At 43.4% G+C, this 21,721-nt stretch overlaps 1 protein-coding gene across 1 annotated transcript; it reads right to left on the bottom strand.

Moving 5' to 3' along the window:
* Positions 1-15,957: 15,957 nt before the first annotated feature.
* On the bottom strand, positions 15,958-21,690 carry ndufa1 (NADH:ubiquinone oxidoreductase subunit A1). The gene is made up of 3 exons (XM_048544702.2): positions 21,474-21,690; positions 16,340-16,429; positions 15,958-16,108 (listed from the first exon to the last, which is right to left on the bottom strand). Exons 1-3 carry the CDS (start codon positions 21,573-21,575, stop codon positions 16,088-16,090), a joined length of 213 nt encoding a protein of 70 aa, XP_048400659.1. The 5' UTR covers positions 21,576-21,690; the 3' UTR covers positions 15,958-16,087.
* Positions 21,691-21,721: the final 31 nt, after the last annotated feature.

Genomic DNA, 21,721 nt, shown 5'->3' with positions numbered 1-21,721 from the left:
TGAAGGGGCGTACTTGTGCACAAACCACAAAGCCAGCACTCCGGCACAGCAGGTAATCAGGAAGGCTAAAGGAATATTGGCCTTTATTTCAAGATGGTTGGAGTATAAAAGTAGAGAAGTCTTACTAGCCGTACGAGATGCTGATGTGATCACATCTGAACTATTGTGAGCAGATTTATTGTCTTTTTTTAGAAAAAGACATTTCTTTGGAGGCAATTTAGAGAACGCTCATTAGGATGATCCCTAGTATGGAGGAATCATCTTATGAGCAAAGGCGAAACAAGTTGGAATTCTATTTATTGGAGTTATCTGGTTATTAGAGTTCAGTTACCCTTCATCATGACTCTTTTCTCTCCACAGATGTTGCCATTTTTGTACTTTGCTTTTTTGGCATTCAGGGACTCCTTTTCCTATCTCATTCACTCCCTTATTAGATGATGTTGGCACTTAGTGACATTACTACCATCTGCTTTCTATTACTATATAGGATATTTGGACTCAAACAGAATTCAAAGAGTTCATCAAATCTCCCATAAACATCACTGCTCCATTAAACGTAAAGTCACACACCTAGAAAGCATTACTTAAGCACGACAGTAACCACAAGACAAAAGGCAAAAGTTAGCAAAAATCTTTTTAGAAATGGACACACACTTCTGTGCACAAATATTTGTCACACTTTCTGCACCCTGCAAGATCACAGCTAAACCATTGTACCTTTGTCTCTAACAAAATCATTGCACTTCAGGTATTTCACAGTTTGAGACACTTTGAAATGGTGGCATTATATAAATGCAAATCTTTATGAAAACAATATTAAATTGTTCAATTGACAGTCTTCATTATAATAGCATCCATTTCATTTCTTCCCCCGTAATAGTAGCTCCTGAATTCAGGCAACTTTAATCTAGAGACTGCCCTTGCCAATTAGTATAAATTTGCTCCCTGTTTCCACCCCTCCCCCCCAGTCAACTGAGTGTCCTTTTGCTGAAAAATGTAAAAACTTCCTCCTCTTGCAAGCATCTTACTTTTAATACCAGTTATGATCGATCCAACAATTCTGCTCAGGCCAAAGACCTTAGTTTAAAGTGTCTAATTTCTTAGAAAAAGAACATGGAGCGTTTTGTCTGCAATATTTCTTCACTGCATCTTGTGTGAAATGGGTCTATAAGACACACAGTGAATTACTAGGGGTGACTGCACAAATACCAAAAAATGGAGCCAAGCAAGAGCAACCAATAACAGCCTGGTTCAAAGATGCGAGTATCAATAATGGTACATAAACTGAAAATGCCAGAAACTGTCAACTGTTCTGATGAAAAGTTACAGACCTGAAACATTAACTATTTCTCTCTTTTCACATATGCTGCCGGATCTGTTGAGTACTTACAACATTTTACTGCTTTTCTTTCAGATTTACGGCCATCCACAGTATTTTGCTTTTGCATTGCTAACGGTATATGATCTTGAGCTAGAAATTGCTGATTGTGTGACAAAAACATGTTCTGCTCGGATTGAACGACTGTGAAAGCAACTGCTGTGACTGTATGAACAAGAAATGGAATCATTAGCCAAAGACAGAGTGTTTGGGAGGAACTGGGTGGTGTGCAGAAATCAGTCAGGATACCAAGATCCTCATCTGAAGAAGGATCTATACACAGGAGAACTGATTCATACCCTCAAATGGTGCCTGGTCTGATCAACTGTGTACACAGATACACTCCTGAGCAGGTCATATACAACTAATGATTCAAAATTGTATGAATAAACAAAGATTTCTGAGAGATTTAAAGATGTCATTTGTTTCTGTTACGGAGGATTCCACTCCACAATCTATAGAAAGTGTAAAGTTTAAAACAAAACTCCTGCAAATTATATAGTCTGAATGTCTTCTAATGAATCTGCACGGAGATGTTATTACACACCTCTGGAGCAGGTTGGTCTTGAGCGCAAGGCCTCCTGGCTCAGAGATAGGGACACTGCCACTGCAGCACAAGTGCCCTTCAAAATACAGCATACTGTAGGTAATTCTACCAGTTACAGCTGATGTAGACTTAATATTGGTTGTTTGTGTGCACATCTGGTAAACAATCTGAAAAATGCAACGGCACCAACCCTTGTAGCATTGGCATCTTTAAACTTTTTTTTGCTTTCTTAGCTGCTGAATGTAAAGGAGTCATTCAACTGCCTGGCGAGACACGAAACAAAAAAAACTTATATTAATAGTGACCAGTGGGAGGTATTAAGCATAGCCACAATCTAAATAAAGAACCTTTTGTTTTCCTAGTGCATGATCAACCATTGCTTGCAATTATTTAGTCATTCACAAGGGAGCAGTGTACCGTGACTGGGAAGGGTTATGATTATAGTCAGAAAGGGTACTTCAGGAATAAGCTTTGTCATTTAAAGCATGTCAGCTTAAAATTCCCTCTCAAAGATTTCAAAAGGATTTTAATCAAAGCACCAAGTGAGCTTGAGTCTGTTATTAAGAGTTACAGTTATTGACATAACTAGAGGTCTGGGGAAGTTTAAGGGTTCTCACCATTATTTTGAAAAATTAGGCGTTACATTTCCTCGTTACATCACATATCAGGTTTCTCAATGAATGATACAGAACAATTTGCATTTATATAGCAACTCTCACAACCTCAGGACATCCCACAGCTAACAAAGTGTGAAGCTGGATGAAGGGTCTAGGCCTGAAACATCATCTTTTGTGCTCCTGAGATGCTGCTTAGCCTGCTGTGTTCATCCAGCTTCACACTTTGTTATCTTAGATTCTCCAGCATCTGCATCTCACATCCCACTGCTGACATGTTTGAAGGACAATTGATGTTGAAAGTTGAGAACGTGCACAGCAGGATCCCACGAACAACTGAAAATGACCAGTTAATCATGTTTTAGATGTTGATTGAGGGATAAAACAAAAAACAAAGATTATAATTATTTTTCTTATGGTTATGTTAAACTTCATTTGATGATACACCTGTGAAGCACCTTGCGATGTTACTACATTAATGGTACTACCTAAACACAAGTTGTTGTTGATTTAGAACATTACTTTCAGGCAACATTCTGCTTACTGCCTCCATTTTGGCAACTAACCTATTTTCTCACTGGGTTTAATTGGGACATAAGTGGGGGGCACCTGTAAGTTTTTCTATCTCAAGATCAAACTTTGATGTTGACTAACAGGGAAAGGAAGACTGGATATATGGATAATTATGGTCAATGTATAAAAGCCTCATGGCTGTGAATCTAAAATCACATGACACAGCAGCCCCTCACTTTATATCCCAGAGCCAGAGTGTATTAATGTTATTTGATGTGCAATATGAAAATTAAGTTTCTCAATTACCATCTATTTGCATAGTAGCAACATAGAAATAAACTGAAGCTAAAATATGAAGGAACACATTGTTTAATTTCAATTTTGACAAAAGCATCATTAATGCTCTTGTTCCAATACAAACCTATGCCAAATACAAACCTTTCACAAACTATTAAGTAAAACTCCAGTTTCATTCTTGCTTCCCTGCTGAGCTGCCATATGGAATATAGACAGAACCAATAAACTCCAGCCATGCTTTAACAACCACTAGCTGTTCTACCATTGCCACTGACCTTTCTTTGTCATTGTTATGTACAGTCATTGCAAGTTAACTGTTTAGTTTGTCACTGCAACTACAAGAGACGCTTCTCTGTATGGAAGATCCCATGCAAGTACTGGAAAAATCCTGAAGATGCTTGCATTAACTGCAGAGCAACACCGTCAGCTACCCGAAAGCGAAATAATGCTGTAATTGAAGAAAATTATTTATTTAATTGCTACTCAAACACATTGGAAGTGATGGCTTAGTGGTATTATTGCTGGGCAGTTAATCCAGAGACCCAGATAACCTTCTGGGGACCCAGGTTCAATTTGAATTTAATTTTTTAAAACAAATATCCACAATTAAGAGTCTAAATGATAAGAATGAATCCATGTAGGTAATCAGAAAAAGCCCACTACTGTCACTACCGTCCTTTAGGGAAGGAAATTGCCATCCTTACATAGCCTGGCCTAAAAGTAACTCCTGACCCACAGTAATGTGGTTGACTCTGAACTGCTCTCTGGGCAATAAATGCTGGCTGAGCCAGTGACACCTTCATCCCGTGAGTGAATAAATAAAGAAAAAAAAGCTAGCAAATTAAAACATGCAGAAAAAAAGAATATAGGTGTTGTATAAGGTAATGATTCTGAATGGATCAGTGCTGGACGCTGCACTAAACTCCATCCAACGTGATGATGTCATGCAACCTTGGGGCAAAAAAAGAATTTAGCTCAAGATCTGATGGAGACAGACCTATCAGCATTGCCTGACAGTTATTAAGTCATACTAGCTAATGTAATTCATGCCCTTGATGTCATACAATAAGCAACGCCTTGTTACTTGCCTCTTCTTTTTAGAACTCACTTGCTTGGAGATAAAAAGAAAAGAAGTGATCATCATGAATAAGTCAGCAAAACAGCAATTCAAGCAAACCTGCACACTTTGAAAGTATGTATCTAAAGAGCAAAAGGAAGATTGGTGCTAGCCCTCTATTTCAAACATTAGTTAGTTCTCAAGATGTACAGAATCCTTGGGTTATGCTTGTGGAATGTGACATAATTAGACACAAAGTTTTATTATCTTACAGATTACTTAGAGTGAAAGTTTTGCTGGTGCAGAGGAAAATGAGGCTTGTTGCATAGGGGTTACACAACAAGCTATATGGTTGTTCTATGAAGTATGTCAAACTCACTGCTTTGGAATAAATTGCTCGCTGCAAATTTTGAAATTGTGCCCCATGCACCAAAGGTCTAGATCATTTACATTAGAAAAAGCAAGAATCCCAAAACTGATCCTTGGGTAATTACAATTTAAATCTTACCCAGTTCAAAAACACATCTAATAACCATTATTCTGTTTCAAGCCACTCAGCCAATTTTTTAATCCACAGCACACGACCTATTTGTGACTTTTATTTAGGATTACCATCTTGTACAAACGCACAGATTTATGCTTTTTAAATACATATTAAATAGGGCCGCTTCCCCTTTAAGAAACTTACTATCAAAACAACGCCTCCGTGAAACTGCATGAATAAATGTGTAAGAACTGTCGACGTTGCTCCTGTAGCTTTTATTTCACAAGTGCTACTGTTGGTCACAAGTCTATTATATGGTACTGTCAAATGCCTTCTTGAAATCCATGTGCACCAGATCAAAATTAATTCCTGCTCTACTCTGTATCTCAAAAAAACTCCAACTTAGTTAAACATTAACTTCCCTTAAGAAATCTGTGTTGCTGTACTTAATTAATCCATTTATATCCATGTCACTAATAAGTTTGTCCCACGTTATTGTTTCTTGAGATTTCCAAACCACTGAAGTTAAACTGATTTACTTATTGATTCTTACTCATTGAAGTATATTGAGCTTCAGCATCAGGAATTTTTTTGATGTACAAGCTATCACATAGTATGGCTCAGCTGGTAGCGTTCTCACCACTGCGGAATGAAATTCTGAGTTTCACACTGGAACGTGAGCATAAAAATTACGGCTCTCACTCTAGTACAGCCCTGAGTGAATCAAGTAATGTTGAAGGTGCTGCCCAGAAGTAAAATATTATATAGAGGTCCCTGTGAGTGGAAGCAAACCCCGTGGCATTCTTTTAAAGGAGAGCAATGTTTATCCCTCAAGCAAAACAAGGAACTGAGTTTGTTGGAGATCTGAAAAAGCAAGAGCAGAAATTACTAGCTTGGGATCATGTTTAATAATGACCGAGATCAGTAAGTGGTAAAGATAGCCTCTGTATTGAGCACCCGCAGTGCCACAGTTCAAGGTGGTGATGGAATCCAAAGTACAGTTTTACAGTAGCCTCTTTTATAAATAGTTTTTAAATAGATTAAAATGTTGGCACTATGGTGTCACTTCATTGTATCTATTGTACACAAGTTTGCGTGCCATTTGTCCTGAGGAAGCAGGAGATAGTTTAAGCGTTTATTAAATGCTGGCTGTTACTCCTGATAGGATTAGAATGTCTGTCAGGTCTGAGCTTGTATAATTAACAGGAATTAGTCCTTTTGTCTTTAAAGTTTGTAATGTTAGCATAAATACTAGACGTATATGATCTAAGTAAGTAAGAAATTACATGTGTACTAAATAAAAGTATAGAGGAAATTAAACTGAACTCCTGCAGCTTGGGTCATGAGATTTCACTTACTATTGCCAGTTTTTGACATTTCCTACACCTTCATGCAGCTTCACAGAGACACTGTTTTGATAGTAAGTTTCTTAAAGGGGGTTGCAGCCCTGTTTAATATATATTTAAAAAGTATAAATCCGTACATTAGTACAAGATGGTAGTCCTAAATAAAAGTTAGAAATAGGTAGTGTACATGGAAATTTCAAAGAGATCGAAAACAGCAAACTGTAGGGATATGCTGGTGGAGGAAACTGTGATGTCCGGCAGACTGTTTAGCCCCCGAGGGACGGTTAGTAAGGGCTAATCTTACCATCTTTCCATAGTTTCAAGTGAATTATGGAGACACAGTGGCAGGGATAGCATTTTTCTAAGTAGATTATAATATTAACACTTATTCAGGGGTAGCCTTTGGTATAGAAACAAGTCTAAACACTGCTTGCAGCATGGGGCCAACAGAAATTGGAAGATGTAAAGAAACATAGTAGGTTGGCAGTCTAGTAAGGGATATTTAATTCAGCTTATCTTATGAGAACAAAATGCACTGCAAAAACACGGTTTTATGAATGAATGGACAGAAACGCAGTATAGTAAACACAGCACTTCTGAGACAGTTAGTAAAGAGAATCATAATACAATATCTGGACAAACTCAGCAGGTTTGGCAGCATCTATAGAAAGAAAACAGAGTTCATGTTTTGAGTCCAGCGACCCTTCTTCAAAACCTCAGCCAATATTGCAAAAACATACAGCCTAATCAGTAGCACATCGCTATTTGCCGCGTGAATATCGTCTATGATATTTCCTACATTGTAACAACCTCAAAAGTATTCCAACCTAAAATAGAAGCGAAGCACCGGTGAAATCTGTGCTTTGGATAAAAACAAACCCAATATTATAAATCCAGTCCCCTCTTTTCAGCAGGTTTCAATTTCTTCGGTATATTTCACAGGGAAATATTCTGACTGGAATGTATTTCTTCATTGAAATATATATATATATTGATTAGAAAGTGTCAGATACTGTACAGAAAGCAGAAATGTAGGGACATACTGTGTTGCATCGTGCTTCTGGAAGTTACCAGTTTGATCCTTCATCCATGATATGAAAGAATTTATGCTCAGATTCGTATCACAGTCTAACAGTGCACTTTACGCCATTGATACTGGACTAGCCACGTACCAACAAGGAAGGCCAGTATAAGGCAGACTGTTGTCTCATGTTGCAATAAGAAAATAATTCCTGTTGCAATGATAATTCGTCAATGCTTTTTCTGACTGACCAAATCTGGTCTACCTCACAGCATCTATTACATATCAAATGCGAATTACAAAACACATAGTCTGGTGCATTTTTCGGGAAATTGTTATGTGGTTGGGGAAGGGAGTCTGAGAGGAGTAAAACTGCATGTCTGAAACAGAATTCAAATCAAATGTTACAGTACGACTGTGAACGGCAAGAGTTTTGCTTTGGTTTCACATCTGTCCAAGTACAAGAGTTCAGGTGGACATGGCTGCTTGTGGTACTAAGTAGGCACAACTGCAGTTGCTATCAGATAAGGACATTTCTCTGGTTAAGGCCAAATGTGTGAAAACCACCTATATAAAGTGGAAAAACACAAAGAAGGAAAAAAATAATCTCAATACAAATTGTGCCGAAAACCATCAGTTTTAAACAACACTCCAGTGTCAATATTCTAAACCCATCTTGCAGTAAGAAGCTAGTCCAGGATCAGTGACTAGGAAAACTTTGTTTTATACAGTGCCATTCACAACCTCAGCACATAAGAACATACATAAGAACTATGAGCAGAACTAGGCCATCTGGCCCCTTGAGCCTGTCCTGCCATTTAATAAGGTCATGGCTGATCTTTTTGAGATTCAGCTCCACTTACCCGCACACTCACCATAACCCTTAGTTCCTTTACTGTTCAAAAATTTATCTCGCCTTGCCTTAAACATATTCAGCGAGGTAGCTTCAACGGCTTCACTGGCAGGGAATTACACAGATTCACACCCCTTTGGGTGAAGAAGTTCCTCCTGACCTCAGTCCTACATCTGCTTCCCTTTATTTTGAGGTGATGCCCTCTAGTCCTAGTTTCACCTGCTAGCAGAAACAACCTCCCTGCCTCCACCTTATCTATTCCCTTCATAATCTTATATGTTTCTATAAGATCTCCCCTCATTCCTCTGATTTCCAATGAGTATAATCCCAGTCTACTCAGTCTCTCCTCCTAATCCAACCCTCTCAACTCTGGAATCAACAGAGTGAATCTCCTCTGCACCCCCTCCAGTGCTAGTATATCCCTTCTCACGTAAAGAGACCAAAACTGAATCCAGTGCTCCAGGTGTGGCCTCACCAGGGCTTTATACAGTTGCAGCATAGACTACATGTTTTTAAACTCCAAGCCTCTAGCAATGGCAGACAAAATTCCATTTGCCTTTTTAACTACCTGCTGCACCTGCAATCCTACTTTTAGTGATTCATGCTCAAGGACGCACAAATCCCTTTGCACAGCAGCGTGGTGCAAATTTTTTTTACCACTTAAAACATTATTCCTACCAAAATGGTATTCCTACCAAAATGGATGACCTCACACTTATCAACATTGTACTCCATCTGCCAGACCTTTGCCCACTCACTTCGACTATCTATATCCCTCTGCAGACATTCAGTGTCTTCTGCACACTTCGCTCTATCACTCACCTTAGCGTCATCTGCAAATTTTGACATACCACACTTAATCCCCAACTCCAAATCATCTATGTAATTTGTAAACAGTTGCGGTCACAATTGAGGCACGCCACTAGCCACTGACTGCCAACCAGAAAAGTACCCGTTTACCTCTACTCTTTGCTTTCTACTGGTCAACCAATCCTCCTCTATCCATGCCAACCTGCAATACCGTGCAACTTTATTTTATGTAGCAGCCTTTGGTGTGGCACCTTGTCAAATGCCTTCTGGAAATCCAGATACACCACATCCATAGAACAGGCAGCCCTCCACTCCAACGTCAACCTCACCATCAAGCCCGCAGACAAGGGAGGCGCAGTGGTAGTATGGCACACTGACCTCTACATCGCCGAGGCCAAACACCAACTCTCCGGCACCTCCTGCTACTGCCTCCTTGATCAAGACCCCACCCCCGAGCACCAAACCATCATCTCCAATATCATCCATGACCTCATCGCCTCAGGTGACCTTCCACCCACAGCCTCCAACTTCATTGTTCCCCAGCCCGTTTCTATCTACTTCCCAAAATCCACAAACCTGCCTGCCCTGGCCGACCTATTGTTGCTGCCTGCTCCTGCCCCACTGAACTTGTCTCCACCTACCTGGACTCCATTTTCTCCCCCTTGGTCCAGGAACTCCCTACCTACGTCCATGACACCACCCACGCCCTCCACCTCCTCCAGAACTTCCAATTCCCTGGCCCCAACACCTCATTTTCACCACGGATGTCCAGTCCCTATACACCTGCATTCCTCATGCAGATGGCCTCAAGGCCCTCCGCTTCTTCCTGTCCCGCAGGCCTGACCTGCCCCCCTTGCTGAACCCATCCTCACCCTCAACAACTTCTCTTTCGATTCCTCCCACTTCCTACAGACAAAGGAGGTGGCCATGGATACCCGCACGGGCCCAAGCTATGCCTGCCTCTTTGAAGGTTACGTAGAAGAATCCGTCTTCCACACCTACTCTGGCCCCAATCCCCACCTCTTCCTCCATTACATTGATGACTGTATCGGTGCCACCCCTTGCTCCCAAGAGGAACTCAAACAGTTCATCCACTTCACCAACACCTTCCACCCCAACCTCAAGTTCACCTGGGCCAACTCCAACACATCCCTCACCTTCCTCGACCTCTCTGTCTCCAGTTTCTAGCTGGTTGCCTGAGATGACGTCCATTTCAAGCCCACCGACTCCCACAGCTACCTAGGATACCTCCTCCCACCTACTCCCCCCTGCAAAAATTCCGTTCCCTATTCCCAATTCCTTCGCCTCCGCCGCATCAGATCCCAGGATGAGGCATTCCACTCCCGCATATCCCAGATGGCCGCGTTCTTCAAGGACCGCAACATCCCCCCCCGCAGTGGTTGAAAGCACCCTTGACCGCGTCTCCCACATGTCCCGCAACACATCCCTCACACCCCGCCCTCGCAATAAGCACCCTAAGAGAATCCCCCTCGTCCTCACATACCACCCCACCAACCTCCGGATACAATGCATCATCCTCCGACACTTCTGCCATCTACAATCCAACCGCACCACCCAAGACATTTTTCCATCCCCACCCTTGTCTGCTTTCTGGAGAGACCACTCTCTCCGTGACTCCCTTGTCCACTCCACACTCCCTTCCAACCCCACCACACACGGCACCTTCCCCTGCAACCGCAGGAAGTGCTACATTTGCCCCCACACCTCCTCCCTCACCCCCATCCCAGGCCCCAAGATGACTTTCCACATTAAGCAGATGTTCACCTTCACATCTGCCAATGTAGTATACTGTATCCACTGTACCCGGTGTGGCTTCCTCTACATTGGGGAAACCAAGCAGAGGCTTGGGGACCGCTTTGCAGAACACCTCCCCTCGGTTCGCAATAAACAACTGCACCTCCCAGTTGCGAACCATTTTAACCCCCCCCTCACATTCCTTAGACGACATGTCCATCATGGGCCTCCTGCAGTGCCACAATGATGCCACCCAAAGGTTGAAGGAACAGCAACTCATATTCCACTTGGGAACCCTGCAGCCCAATGGTATCAATGTGGACTTCACAAGCTTCAAAATCTCCCCCTCCCCCACTGCATCCCAAAGCCAGCCCAACTCATCCCCGCCTCCCTAAACTGTTCTTCCTCTCACCTATCCCCTCCCCCCACCTCAAGCCGCACCTCTATTTCCTACCTACTAACCTCATCCCACCTCCTTGACCTGTCCGTCCTCCCCAGACTGACCTATCCCCTCCCCACCTGTACTCTCGTCTCCACCTATCTTCTCCTCTATCCATCTTCAGTCTGCCTCTCCCTATTTATTTCAGAACCCTTGCTGATGAAGGGTCTGGGCCCAAAACGTCAGCTTTTGTGCTCCCAAGATGCTGCTTGGCCTGCTGTGTTCATCCAGCTTCACACTTTGTTATCTTGGATTCTCCAGCATGTGCAGTTCGCATTATCTCTCTCACACCACATCCACAGTTTCCCCATTGTCCACCATGAGTGTAATGTCCTCAAAGAATTCCACCAAATTAGTTAAACATGAACCCATGCTGGATGTTTCCAATGGCACCATTTATATCCAGATGTCTTGCTACTTCTTCCTTAATGATAGATTCAAGCATTTTCCCCACTACCAAAGTTAAGCTAACTGGCCTGTAGTTACCTGCTTTTTGTCTACTTCCTTTTTTAAACAGTGGCGTCAAATTGACTATTTTCCAATCTGCAGGAACCACCCCAGAGTCCAGTGAATTTGGGTAAATAATTACTAGTACACTTGCTATTTCTCCCATCACCTCTTTTAGTACCCTGGGATACATTTTATCAGGGCCAGGAGACTTGTCTACCTTTAGCCCATTAGCTTGCCCAGCACTGCCTCCTTCGTGATAATAATAGTTTCTAGGTCCTCGCCTGCTATCACCTTGTGGCCATTAGTTTTTGGCATGTTATTTGTGTCTTCAACTGTGAAGACCGACACAAAATAACTGTTTATTGTCTTGGCTATTTCCTCATGCCCAGTTATTAACTTGGCCTTCTCAACCTCCAAATGTTTACCATCACCACTCTTATTATTTACATATTTATAGAAACTTTTGCTGCCTGTTTTTATATTCTGAATTAGTTTACTCTCATAATCTATCTTACTTTTCTTTATAACTTTTTTTTTGTGGCTGGCCTTTAAAGATTTCCCAGTCTACTAGTTTCCCATTACCCTTTGCTTTTTTGTATGTGTTCTCCCCACCACCCCCCCCTGCAAATCTGGTACTTTCCTTTATTTCCTTACACATCCATGGCTAGCTCTCTTTTCCTACAGTTCTTCCGTATCACTGGGATATACTTCTGCTGAGCACTGTGAAAAATTGTTTTGAAAGTCCTCCACTGTTCCTCAATTGATCCACCATGAAGTTTTACTCCCATTCTACCTTAGCTAACTCCTCCCTCATTCCTTCATAGTCTCCTTTGTTTAAGCTCAGGACATAGGTACGGGATTTAACCTTCTCACACTCCATTTGTACTTTAAATTTGATCATACTTGATCACTCCTTCCAAGAGGATCCCTACCTGTGAGATCATTAATTAACTCCTGTCTCATTACACAGGATTAGATCTAGGATAGTTTGCTCCCTCGTAGGTTCCATTCCATATTGTTCATGGAAATCATCTCAGATGCATTCTATGAATCCCTCCTCAAGGCTGCCATGACTGACCTGGTTTGGCCAATTGATACGTAGATTAAAATCCCCCATGATAACTGCTGTACTATTTCTACATGCATTCGCTACTTGTATGTTTATTGCCTGCCCTGCCATGATGTCATTATTTGGTGGCTTATAGGCCACACCTATCAGTGGCTTCTTCTCCCTGCTATTCCTAATTTCCACTGAAATGGATTCAACGTTTCGTTCAGTAGAACCTATATCATCTCTCACTACCGTCCCACTAACATCCTTAAGAATCAGAGCAACACCACCTCCCGGTCTGTCCTTCCCAACAGTTTGATACCCGTGGATATTTAACTCTCAGTCATGACCATCCTGTAACTGTCTCTGTAATGGCCACTAAATCATACCCAATTGCCATGATTTGTGCCGTCAACTCATCCACCTTGTTTCAAATGCTCCGGACATTCAGATAATGTGCCCTTATGTCAGTTTTTGCACCTTCTTTTTGGGTCCTATTACCTCCACTAATAACAGCTCTTGAGTTCTCCTTCCCTTTAACTTTTCTCCCCCCAATTTTCAATGGAGTTGAAGCTTCGTCACCTAACCTGCTGCTTTGCTTTACATTAATTGTTATTCTCCCTCTACTCTCTCTTCTCCCTTACCCCCTACTTACTAGTCTAAAGTCCTATTAACCACCCTATTTACCCTTTACGCCAGAACACCTGTTCAGGTGGAGTTCATCCCAGTGAGAGATCCCTCCTATCCAAGAAGTTATACCAGTTCCCCGAGTAGGAAACACTTTTCCACACTACCCTTTTAGCCGCATGTTTACTTCCCTGATCCTCGCCTCCCTGTCCCAATTTGCACGTGGCTCAGGCAGCAATCCAGAGGGTATGACGCTTGAAGACCAGACTTTTAAAAAAAAAACTTTTGCTCCTAATTTTTCATAATCCCAAAACAGGCCATTTTTCCTAGTTCTGCCTGTGTTGTAGTTACCTACATGGACCATAACCAACCAGATCCTCTCAAGCCGGTCAGAGATGTTTCGCACCCTGGCACTGGGCAGGCAATACATCATGCGGGATTCTCTATCCTGCTCACAAAGGATACTGTCTATCCCCCGATGATGAAATCCCCCTACAACTACAGTCCGTCTTTTTGCTCCCCCCTCTTGAATGGCCCCCTGGACCATAGTGCCATGGTCAGTTGGCTGATCCTTCCTGCAGCCTTGTTCCTCATCCACGCAGGGAACAAGTGCCTCATACCTGTGGGACAATGTCAAGAGCTGCGGCTCCTGTGCACAGGGTCCCTCTACCTGCTTCACTCGCAGTCACACACTGCTGTGCCTGCCCCCGATCAAATTAACATTAGTTAATCTACTGACTGCCTCCTGGAACACAGCATCTAGGCATTTCTCCCCTTCCCAGATGTGCCACAGTATTTGCAGTTCGGATTTCAGCGCATCAATTGTGAGCCGGAGCTCCTCAAGCAGCCATCACTTGCTGCAAATATGGTCACTGCCGTTCTCAATGGGATCAGCTAGCTCCAACATCATACAGCTACAACACATCACCCGGCCTGTCATCTCTACTTAGTTAATTATTTAAAATTAATTAGTTTTTTTTTAAAAAGTTTTGCAGTGTTTTCTGCACCAGTAAGTTAACTGTGTTACATACTCAAAACAGACTCCCAGAGGATTTGGCATCTGGGTGAACACCCTGAAAGATAACAAGGATGATGAAAAAAATGCAAATAACTAAGTGTGGTGAGCAGGTAAGCTGTTATTATTTGCTTAGAGGAGGAGGAAGAGTGGGAGACACGACACATGTAGTGTCTCAGATATTAGTTAACTCCCAAATTTGTTGGGTGGAAGCTTACCTTCCCAGGCTGCCCTCGTACTTTCTCCTGGACTCCTGCTGCTGAAACAACCGAAAACATCTCAAAGCACTGTTCATCCATGAAGTTTTTTTGTGAAAAAACAATGACTACTGTGTTACAAGCTCCCACATAATGCACTTTTTTCATTTGTTCCTGGTACATGGACATCATTGACAAAGTCAGCATTGATACGCATCCCCAAGTAACCTTGAAAAAGTGATGCGGTTTAGTTCAGTTGACTGGACATTGGCTGTAATGCAGGATGATGCTAATGGTGTAGGTTCAATTCCTGCACCAGCTGAGGTTACCATGAAGGCCTCTTCCCACCTCCCTTCCCTAGTTTTCTCTTGCATTGTCCTGCAACTAGTGTGTTGCAACAACTTACAGTTCCATTCCCCCACACGACTTGGTTGAAGAAACTATTTTACACTTCAAATTCCTGACAAGGAACTTTGCAGACTTTTATCATGAATGAGAGTGAGGTGGTAAGAAATCAGATTTCCACTAAAAACAGATGGACAGTCAACACAGCAATTCCTCCATGCAACAGTACAACGTCCAGCCTAACTTCAGTAAGAGGTTTTATCTGAATTGAGCTAATGAGCTATGGTTGAAAGGCATTCCACTGAGAATGACGATCTGATGTATTCACTTTAACTCTGCTGCAAAACCACAGGGTCATCTTTTGGGATGGTGGGATGCAAAGCCATGGGGACTGAATGCCATGTGTCTGAAGTCTTGCTCTTTGTATTCCACAAGAAATATAATTCTTCAAGGGCTGATAGTTAAGCTGATCAAGGCCAGGTACAAGGCCTGAGTGCACGGTATTACCTCCACCCCTTTTCACAATATTTCATTGGGGTCATACAAGCGCAAGAACACAATTCACATGGTAAAAGCTCCTTTTTAGGGAATAGGCTGGTCATACATTTCTAGCCTCCCACCACTTAAGCAAATCCTGATGCTGTGTTTAAGATAATCAACATGCCCTCAAACCCCTATTTATTTTCAATTCTAGATTGGTCAAATTTCTCCATATACTTTTCAAGTAAAGACTCTAAGGAAATAAAATCACTTATTCCAAAAGATGCATACTTTGATATTAACAGCAAGATTATCTGGTCTATAAAAAATTTTAACTACTAATTTTGCAAGAAAATAGCAACACAATGTACTCACATACAACATACTCTTATCAATCCCACTGTTACCATGGTTTGAAGCATAATTTCCTGAAACGTCTGGAATACTTAAGTGTTTGAAATTTTATTTTGTCTTCCCTTTTCTCCAATACACGTACTTCATACTTTCAGAACATAGCAATCAAATCTTCTCATGCCCAAAAACAGCAAAGGATATATAATAGTCTCTCATACTGATATATTTCAGCTGTTCCAATGCACCCACTTGTTTTTGTTCACAGATTTTCCATTCCCTCCTTCCAAGAACCCATCTTCAATAAGAGGCAAGCTGCACAGCCAGTTCACATTTTTATGGTCCACTTTAATGTTAAATATCTCAATTACATTATAACACACAGAATAAATTTTGTGTTTTAGCAGACAGGCATTCTGCCGCAGGTTCACCGGTCCTGCCTGTGATGAAAAGCCCATCAGTCAATGTTTTCTAATCCCTGTTAGAAGAAAAAAAAAGTGTTAAATAGGACATAAGTTTTCCATAATTACACTGAAATATTATTTTAAATCTTCATCAACTTGGCATTTTTATTTTAAAAAACTGTAGAAACTTTTTTTTAAAATAAACAATAAAAGAACAGTTGCTTTTCCAGCAAATTGGATGTTCTTTTGGGAACAAAAACTATGGTTAGCATAAGGAAGTTCAGCATTTATGTTTAAGAACTCACTTTTGATTCGTAGTACGTGTTGGAACCAGATACTCTCCTGTCTCGATCCATTAGGGTCCAATGATAGGGTAAACGAGCAGTCCTCTTTTCCTAAGCATAAAGAATACATTAAGAGTATTTCTTTTTGCTTGAAAAATCAAGTAGAAGTAGGAATTCAATATTTTAACTGTTATATTCTTATAAAGGTACTTAAGCATAATGTTTAAATCAGTAACAAGCCTGAATGAATACTTCTATTCTTATTGCCAAGACCGGTACTACTACAGAAGCTCTCAAATGGATTTTGACACTGATTCCAACTGGGTGAATTTCAGCTACATCCATTATATAATCCTTAACTTGTAAGGCAAACAGACAAAAAAATACTTCATTAAAAGGAAACTCTTAACAAATCAGTATTTTAAAAAGCTTAAAAGTCCAGGCATGTGCTATGTTCATAAACAGATTTCTGTTTGATACTTCAAATAAATTCACAGCGGACATTAGATTACAAAATGTAAAGGAAAATCTGAAATTTATATTCTATTCCAGCCTGAGTTACAAATAAATAATTTACATTTGTATAGCTCCTTTAGTGTAGCAAACTGCTACAAGCTTTTCACACAAGCATCTTAGATACGGGTCCCAAAACTGCTCACAATATTCCAGACCCTTATACGGCTTCAGCGGTACATCTCTGTTCTTGAATTCTAGCTGTCTTAAACTGAATGCAAACATTGCATTTCCCTTCCTAACTGATTCTGCAATGTTAACTTTAAAAAAGAACCCTGAATTAGGACTCTCAAGTGCCATTGTGCTTCAGATTTCTGAAGTCTTTTCTCACACAGAAGATAGTTTACACCTTTATTCTTCCTACCAAAATGCAAAACGTCGGAATACAAAATGGGGAAATTCTATCTGCCACTTGCTTGCCCACTCTTGTCCAAGGCCTTCTGCAGTCTCACTGCTTCCTACTTGCCTCTGTTGAGGAAGCAGGGAGGCTTCATATTTGAGTGCATGACAAGGACTCTCCCTAATATGATCAGGTGAGCTAAGCATTAGTTCTCCTAGAAAAGGCTGGACCAATTTTCTTTTGAAAAAGTGTACAATCAAATTAAGTCTACGGTACCTGAAGATTTTTGCACAACTACTCAAAGGGGGCTGCTTATGTGCAGAAACCTCTTGGCTGCATTGCAGCCCCAAACTTTGGAGGACGATTTACCACAACACAAGGATGCACCGAAAGACACTTCATAAAAAGCATACTAAACTGCAAGACATCACCAAAATAATAAATTTCAAGTGGCCGTGGATCCAAGTTAGCTGAGTATTCTTCTGTGGACAGGTTTAAAACTGCAGAGATAATGGGAACTGCAGATGCTGGAGAATCCAAGATAAAATGTTGCAGAGACCTCAGTGCCAGCTCTGTTCAGGTACAAACAGTCCAACGTGAATGGCTGCCATCTGCCCCTCATTGTCCCACTTCTTTCCCAGAACCGTTAGGGGCATTTAAACAGTCCTTGGATAAGCATATGGATAAATGATGGGATAGTGTAGTGGGAGAGGCTTAGATTAGTTCACAGGCCGGCGCAACAGAGGGCCGAAGGGCCTGTTCTGCGTTGCATTGTTCTATGCTCTAATAACAAGGTGTAGAGCTGTATGAACACAGCAGGCCAGGCAGCAACAGAGGAGCAGGAAAGCTGACATTTCGGGTCTGGGCCCTTCAGAAATCTGGCAATTTCATCACACTCCTGACTTCTATCTTGTAGATGATCCTCTTCAACTGATGCCCATACAGAGGCATTTCTAACAGAGGTTCCTGACACACAGCAGAAACAGGACTCCAAACTTATTCAACACAGGTACTGAGGCAATTCCGCTGGTTATTGTGGCAAAATAACAGTAGTGAGGGAGTGCTGCACTGTCTGCCATGTCAACTTTAAGGTGAGGTAGAAAAGCGAGGAAGGTTTTTTTACCCTTCTCAGGATACAGACTGGAAAAATAGGAGGAGAGGGGCCTTCCAAGGGCTCATTCATTAACACTCCTTCAAAAGAACCCGCGACACTTTAAAAGAGCTACTCCAATTCAAATTGACGTTGGTCAACCAACCCCATGACATAAAAGTATGTTTGTAGGAACAGAAAAGAGAGGAGACTGTAAGACATAGGGCTAGGTGTGGGCCATCTGGCCCCTCCAGTCAGTCTTCCAGTGCAAAGAGTTGACCTCAACCGAGTGTTACAGACTGGCACATTCCAAGGCCCAGGACTACGTGGTGAGGGGTGCACTAAAGCTGGGGGCAGCTATTGCTGCCAAGGCACAACTGGAATAGATCACTTTCTGCCAAAGTACACAGAGGGTACACAAAGTACACCCCGCCCACGGCAGACGACCTCATTGCTCCACCCACAACCCCAGAGTAGACAGCCACACTGAGCCCTGCTGAATCTTCACCATCCCCGCAGACCTCCCACTGACTGAGCATGAATGGTCAGTCCTAAGCAAAAGGGGCTCACCTTTGTCCCCCTACAACCACACATCAACGAATACCAGTCACGTTTGGACACAGCAGTTTTTCGGCCACCTTCGCCTCCACGCTTACTTCTTCAACCAGGAGCCTAGCCCTCCCTCCACTGACCCCTTCACCCGCTTCCAACACAAGTCCTCCTCCTGGACACCACCCCCAGGCATCCTACCCTCCCTCGACCACTTCATCAACTGCTGTCGAGACATTAACCACCTCAACCTCTCCACCCCTCTCACCCACTCCAACCTCTCCCCCGCAGAACGGGCAGCCCTCCGCTCCAACCCCAACCTCACCATCAAACCCCCAGACAAGGGTGGCGCAGTGGTAGTATGGCGCACTGACCTCTACATCGCCGAGGCCAAACACCAACTCTCCGACACATCCTCCTACCGCCCCCTTGATCATGACCCCACCTCCGAGCACCAAACCATCATCTCCAACACCATCCATGACCTCATCACCTCAGGGGACCTCCCACCCACAGCCTCCAACCTCATTGTTCCCCAATCCCGCATGGCCCATTTCTATCTCCTTGCCAAAATCCACAAACCTGCCTGCCCTGGTCGACCCATTGTCTCAGCCTGTTCCTGCCCCACCGAACTCATCTCCACTTATCTGAACTCCATTTTCTCCCCTTTGGTCCAGGAACTCCCCACCTCCGTCTGTGACACCACCCACGCCCTCCACCTCCTCCAGGACTTCCAATTCCCTGGCCCCCAGCACCTCATTTTCACCATGGACGTCCAGTCCCTATACGCCTGTATTCCTCATGCAGATGGCTTCAAGGCCCTCCGCTTCTTCCTGTCCCGCAGGCCCGACCAGTCCCCCTCCACCGACACCCTCATCTGCCTAGCCGAACTCGTCCTCACCCTCAATAACTTCTCTTTCGATTCCTCCCACTTCCTACAGACAAAGGGGGTGGCCATGGGCACCCGCATGGGCCCCAGCTATGCCTGCCTCTTTGTAGGTTACGTGGAACAGCCCCTCTTCTGCACCTACACAGGCCCCAAACCCCACCTCTTCCTCCGTTACATTGATGACTGTCTCGGTGCCGCCTCTTGCTCCCCAGAGGAACTCAAACAGTTCATCCACTTCACCAACACCTTCCACCCCAACCTCAAGTTCACCTGGGCCATCTCCAACACATCCCTCACCTTCCTGGGCCTCTCAGTCTCCATCTCAGGCAACCAGCTATTAACTGATGTCCATTTCAAGCCCACCGACTCCCACAGCTACCTAGAACACACCTCCTCCCACCCACCCTCCTGCAAAAATTCCATCCCCTATTCCTAATTCCTCCGCCTCCGCCGCATGTGCTCACAGGATGAGGCATTCCACTCCCGCACATCCCAGATGTCCAAGTTCAAGGACCGCAACTTCCCCCCCCCCGCAGTGGTCGAGAACACCCTTGACCGCGTCTCCCGCTATAAACAACTGCACCTCCCAGTTGCGAACCATTTTAACTCCCCCTCCCATTCTTCAGACAACATGTCTATCATAGGCCTCCTGCAGTGCCACAAGGATGCCACCCGAAGGTTGCAGGAACAGCAACTCATATTCCGCTTGGGAACCCTGCAGCCCAATGGTATCAATGTGAACTTCACCAGCTTCAAAATCTCCCCTTCCCCCACCACATCCCAAAACCAGCCCAGCTCATCCCCTCCCCCCACTGCATCCCAAAACCAGCCCAGCCTGTCTCCACTTCCCTACTCTGTTCTTCCTCTCACCCATCCCTTCCTCCCAACTCAAGCCACACCTCAATTTCCTACCTACTAACCTCATCCCACCTCCTTGACCTGTCCGTCTTCCCTGGGCTGACCTATCCCCTCCCTACCTATACTCTCCTCTCCACCTATCTTCTTTTCTCTCCATCTTCAGTCCACCTTCCCCTCTCTCCCTATTTATTCCAGTTCCCTCTCCCCATCCCCCTCTCTGATGAAGGGTCTAGGCCCGAAACGTCAGCTTTTGTGCTCCTGAGATGCTGCTTGGCCTGCTGTGTTCATCCAGCTCCACACTTTGTTATCTTGGATTCTCCAGCATCCGCAGTTCCCATTATCTCTGGTCCATTCATTTATCCATTTCTCACTTTTCTGTCTCACCTTAAAGTTGACACTGCAAACAGCACAGCACACTTTCACCACTGTTATCCCTCAGATTTAACCAGCAACAACTGCCTCAGTATCTGTGGTGGATAAGTCAGGAGTCCAATTTCTGCTATGTATCTCAGTGAGCTCTGTTAGAAATACCTCTAGTACCTCAATACATATCAATGTAACCCTCCTGAAGAAAGAAATGCCTTGTTTTATTTTTGCAAATGCAGAGAATGCCAAATTTAGATGTTTGTACGTTATTCATGTGCAAAGCCAGTATAGAAACGCTTACAGTAGCTGCTCCTGTTCCTCTGACGCTGCCTGGCCTGCTGTGCTCCTCCAGCTCCGCACTGTTTTGTCAGTGACTATGTATACTCTTTTTTCCTCAATGAATAAAATACATTAACGGCTGATCCGACATTCCAAACGTGCAATTTCCCAAACTTTCCCATCACCTTTCAAGATCGAGAATCTGACTCAGCCCCCACAGGCCCCTCAGCGAAAGGGCCAACCGACAACGGCTACAAGCTCCGCTGCTTACCTTACCGCCGTTCGTCCACCTGTGAACGTAGATGGTGGCGAGGCCAGGCACCGTCAGGCAGCCGGCCATGATGACAAGCCCGGGCAGGATCTCATACCACATCGCAACTCGCTCACAGCGACCTTCGCCAAGACCCCACTGCACACACAAACCCCAAGGGACTTCGTTTTCCCCACCACTTCCTCTCGCGATAACTGCCTCTCCTAGGAGAGGGCGGGGAATCTTGCGCAGCAAGCCCCGTGGCGATT

Source organism: Stegostoma tigrinum, chromosome 15 (genome assembly GCF_030684315.1).
Source record: "Stegostoma tigrinum isolate sSteTig4 chromosome 15, sSteTig4.hap1, whole genome shotgun sequence".
Classification (NCBI taxonomy): Eukaryota; Metazoa; Chordata; class Chondrichthyes; order Orectolobiformes; family Stegostomatidae; genus Stegostoma; species Stegostoma tigrinum.
The sequence above is the reverse complement of the archived record's forward strand: the minus strand, read 5'-3'. Positions and strand labels throughout refer to the sequence as shown.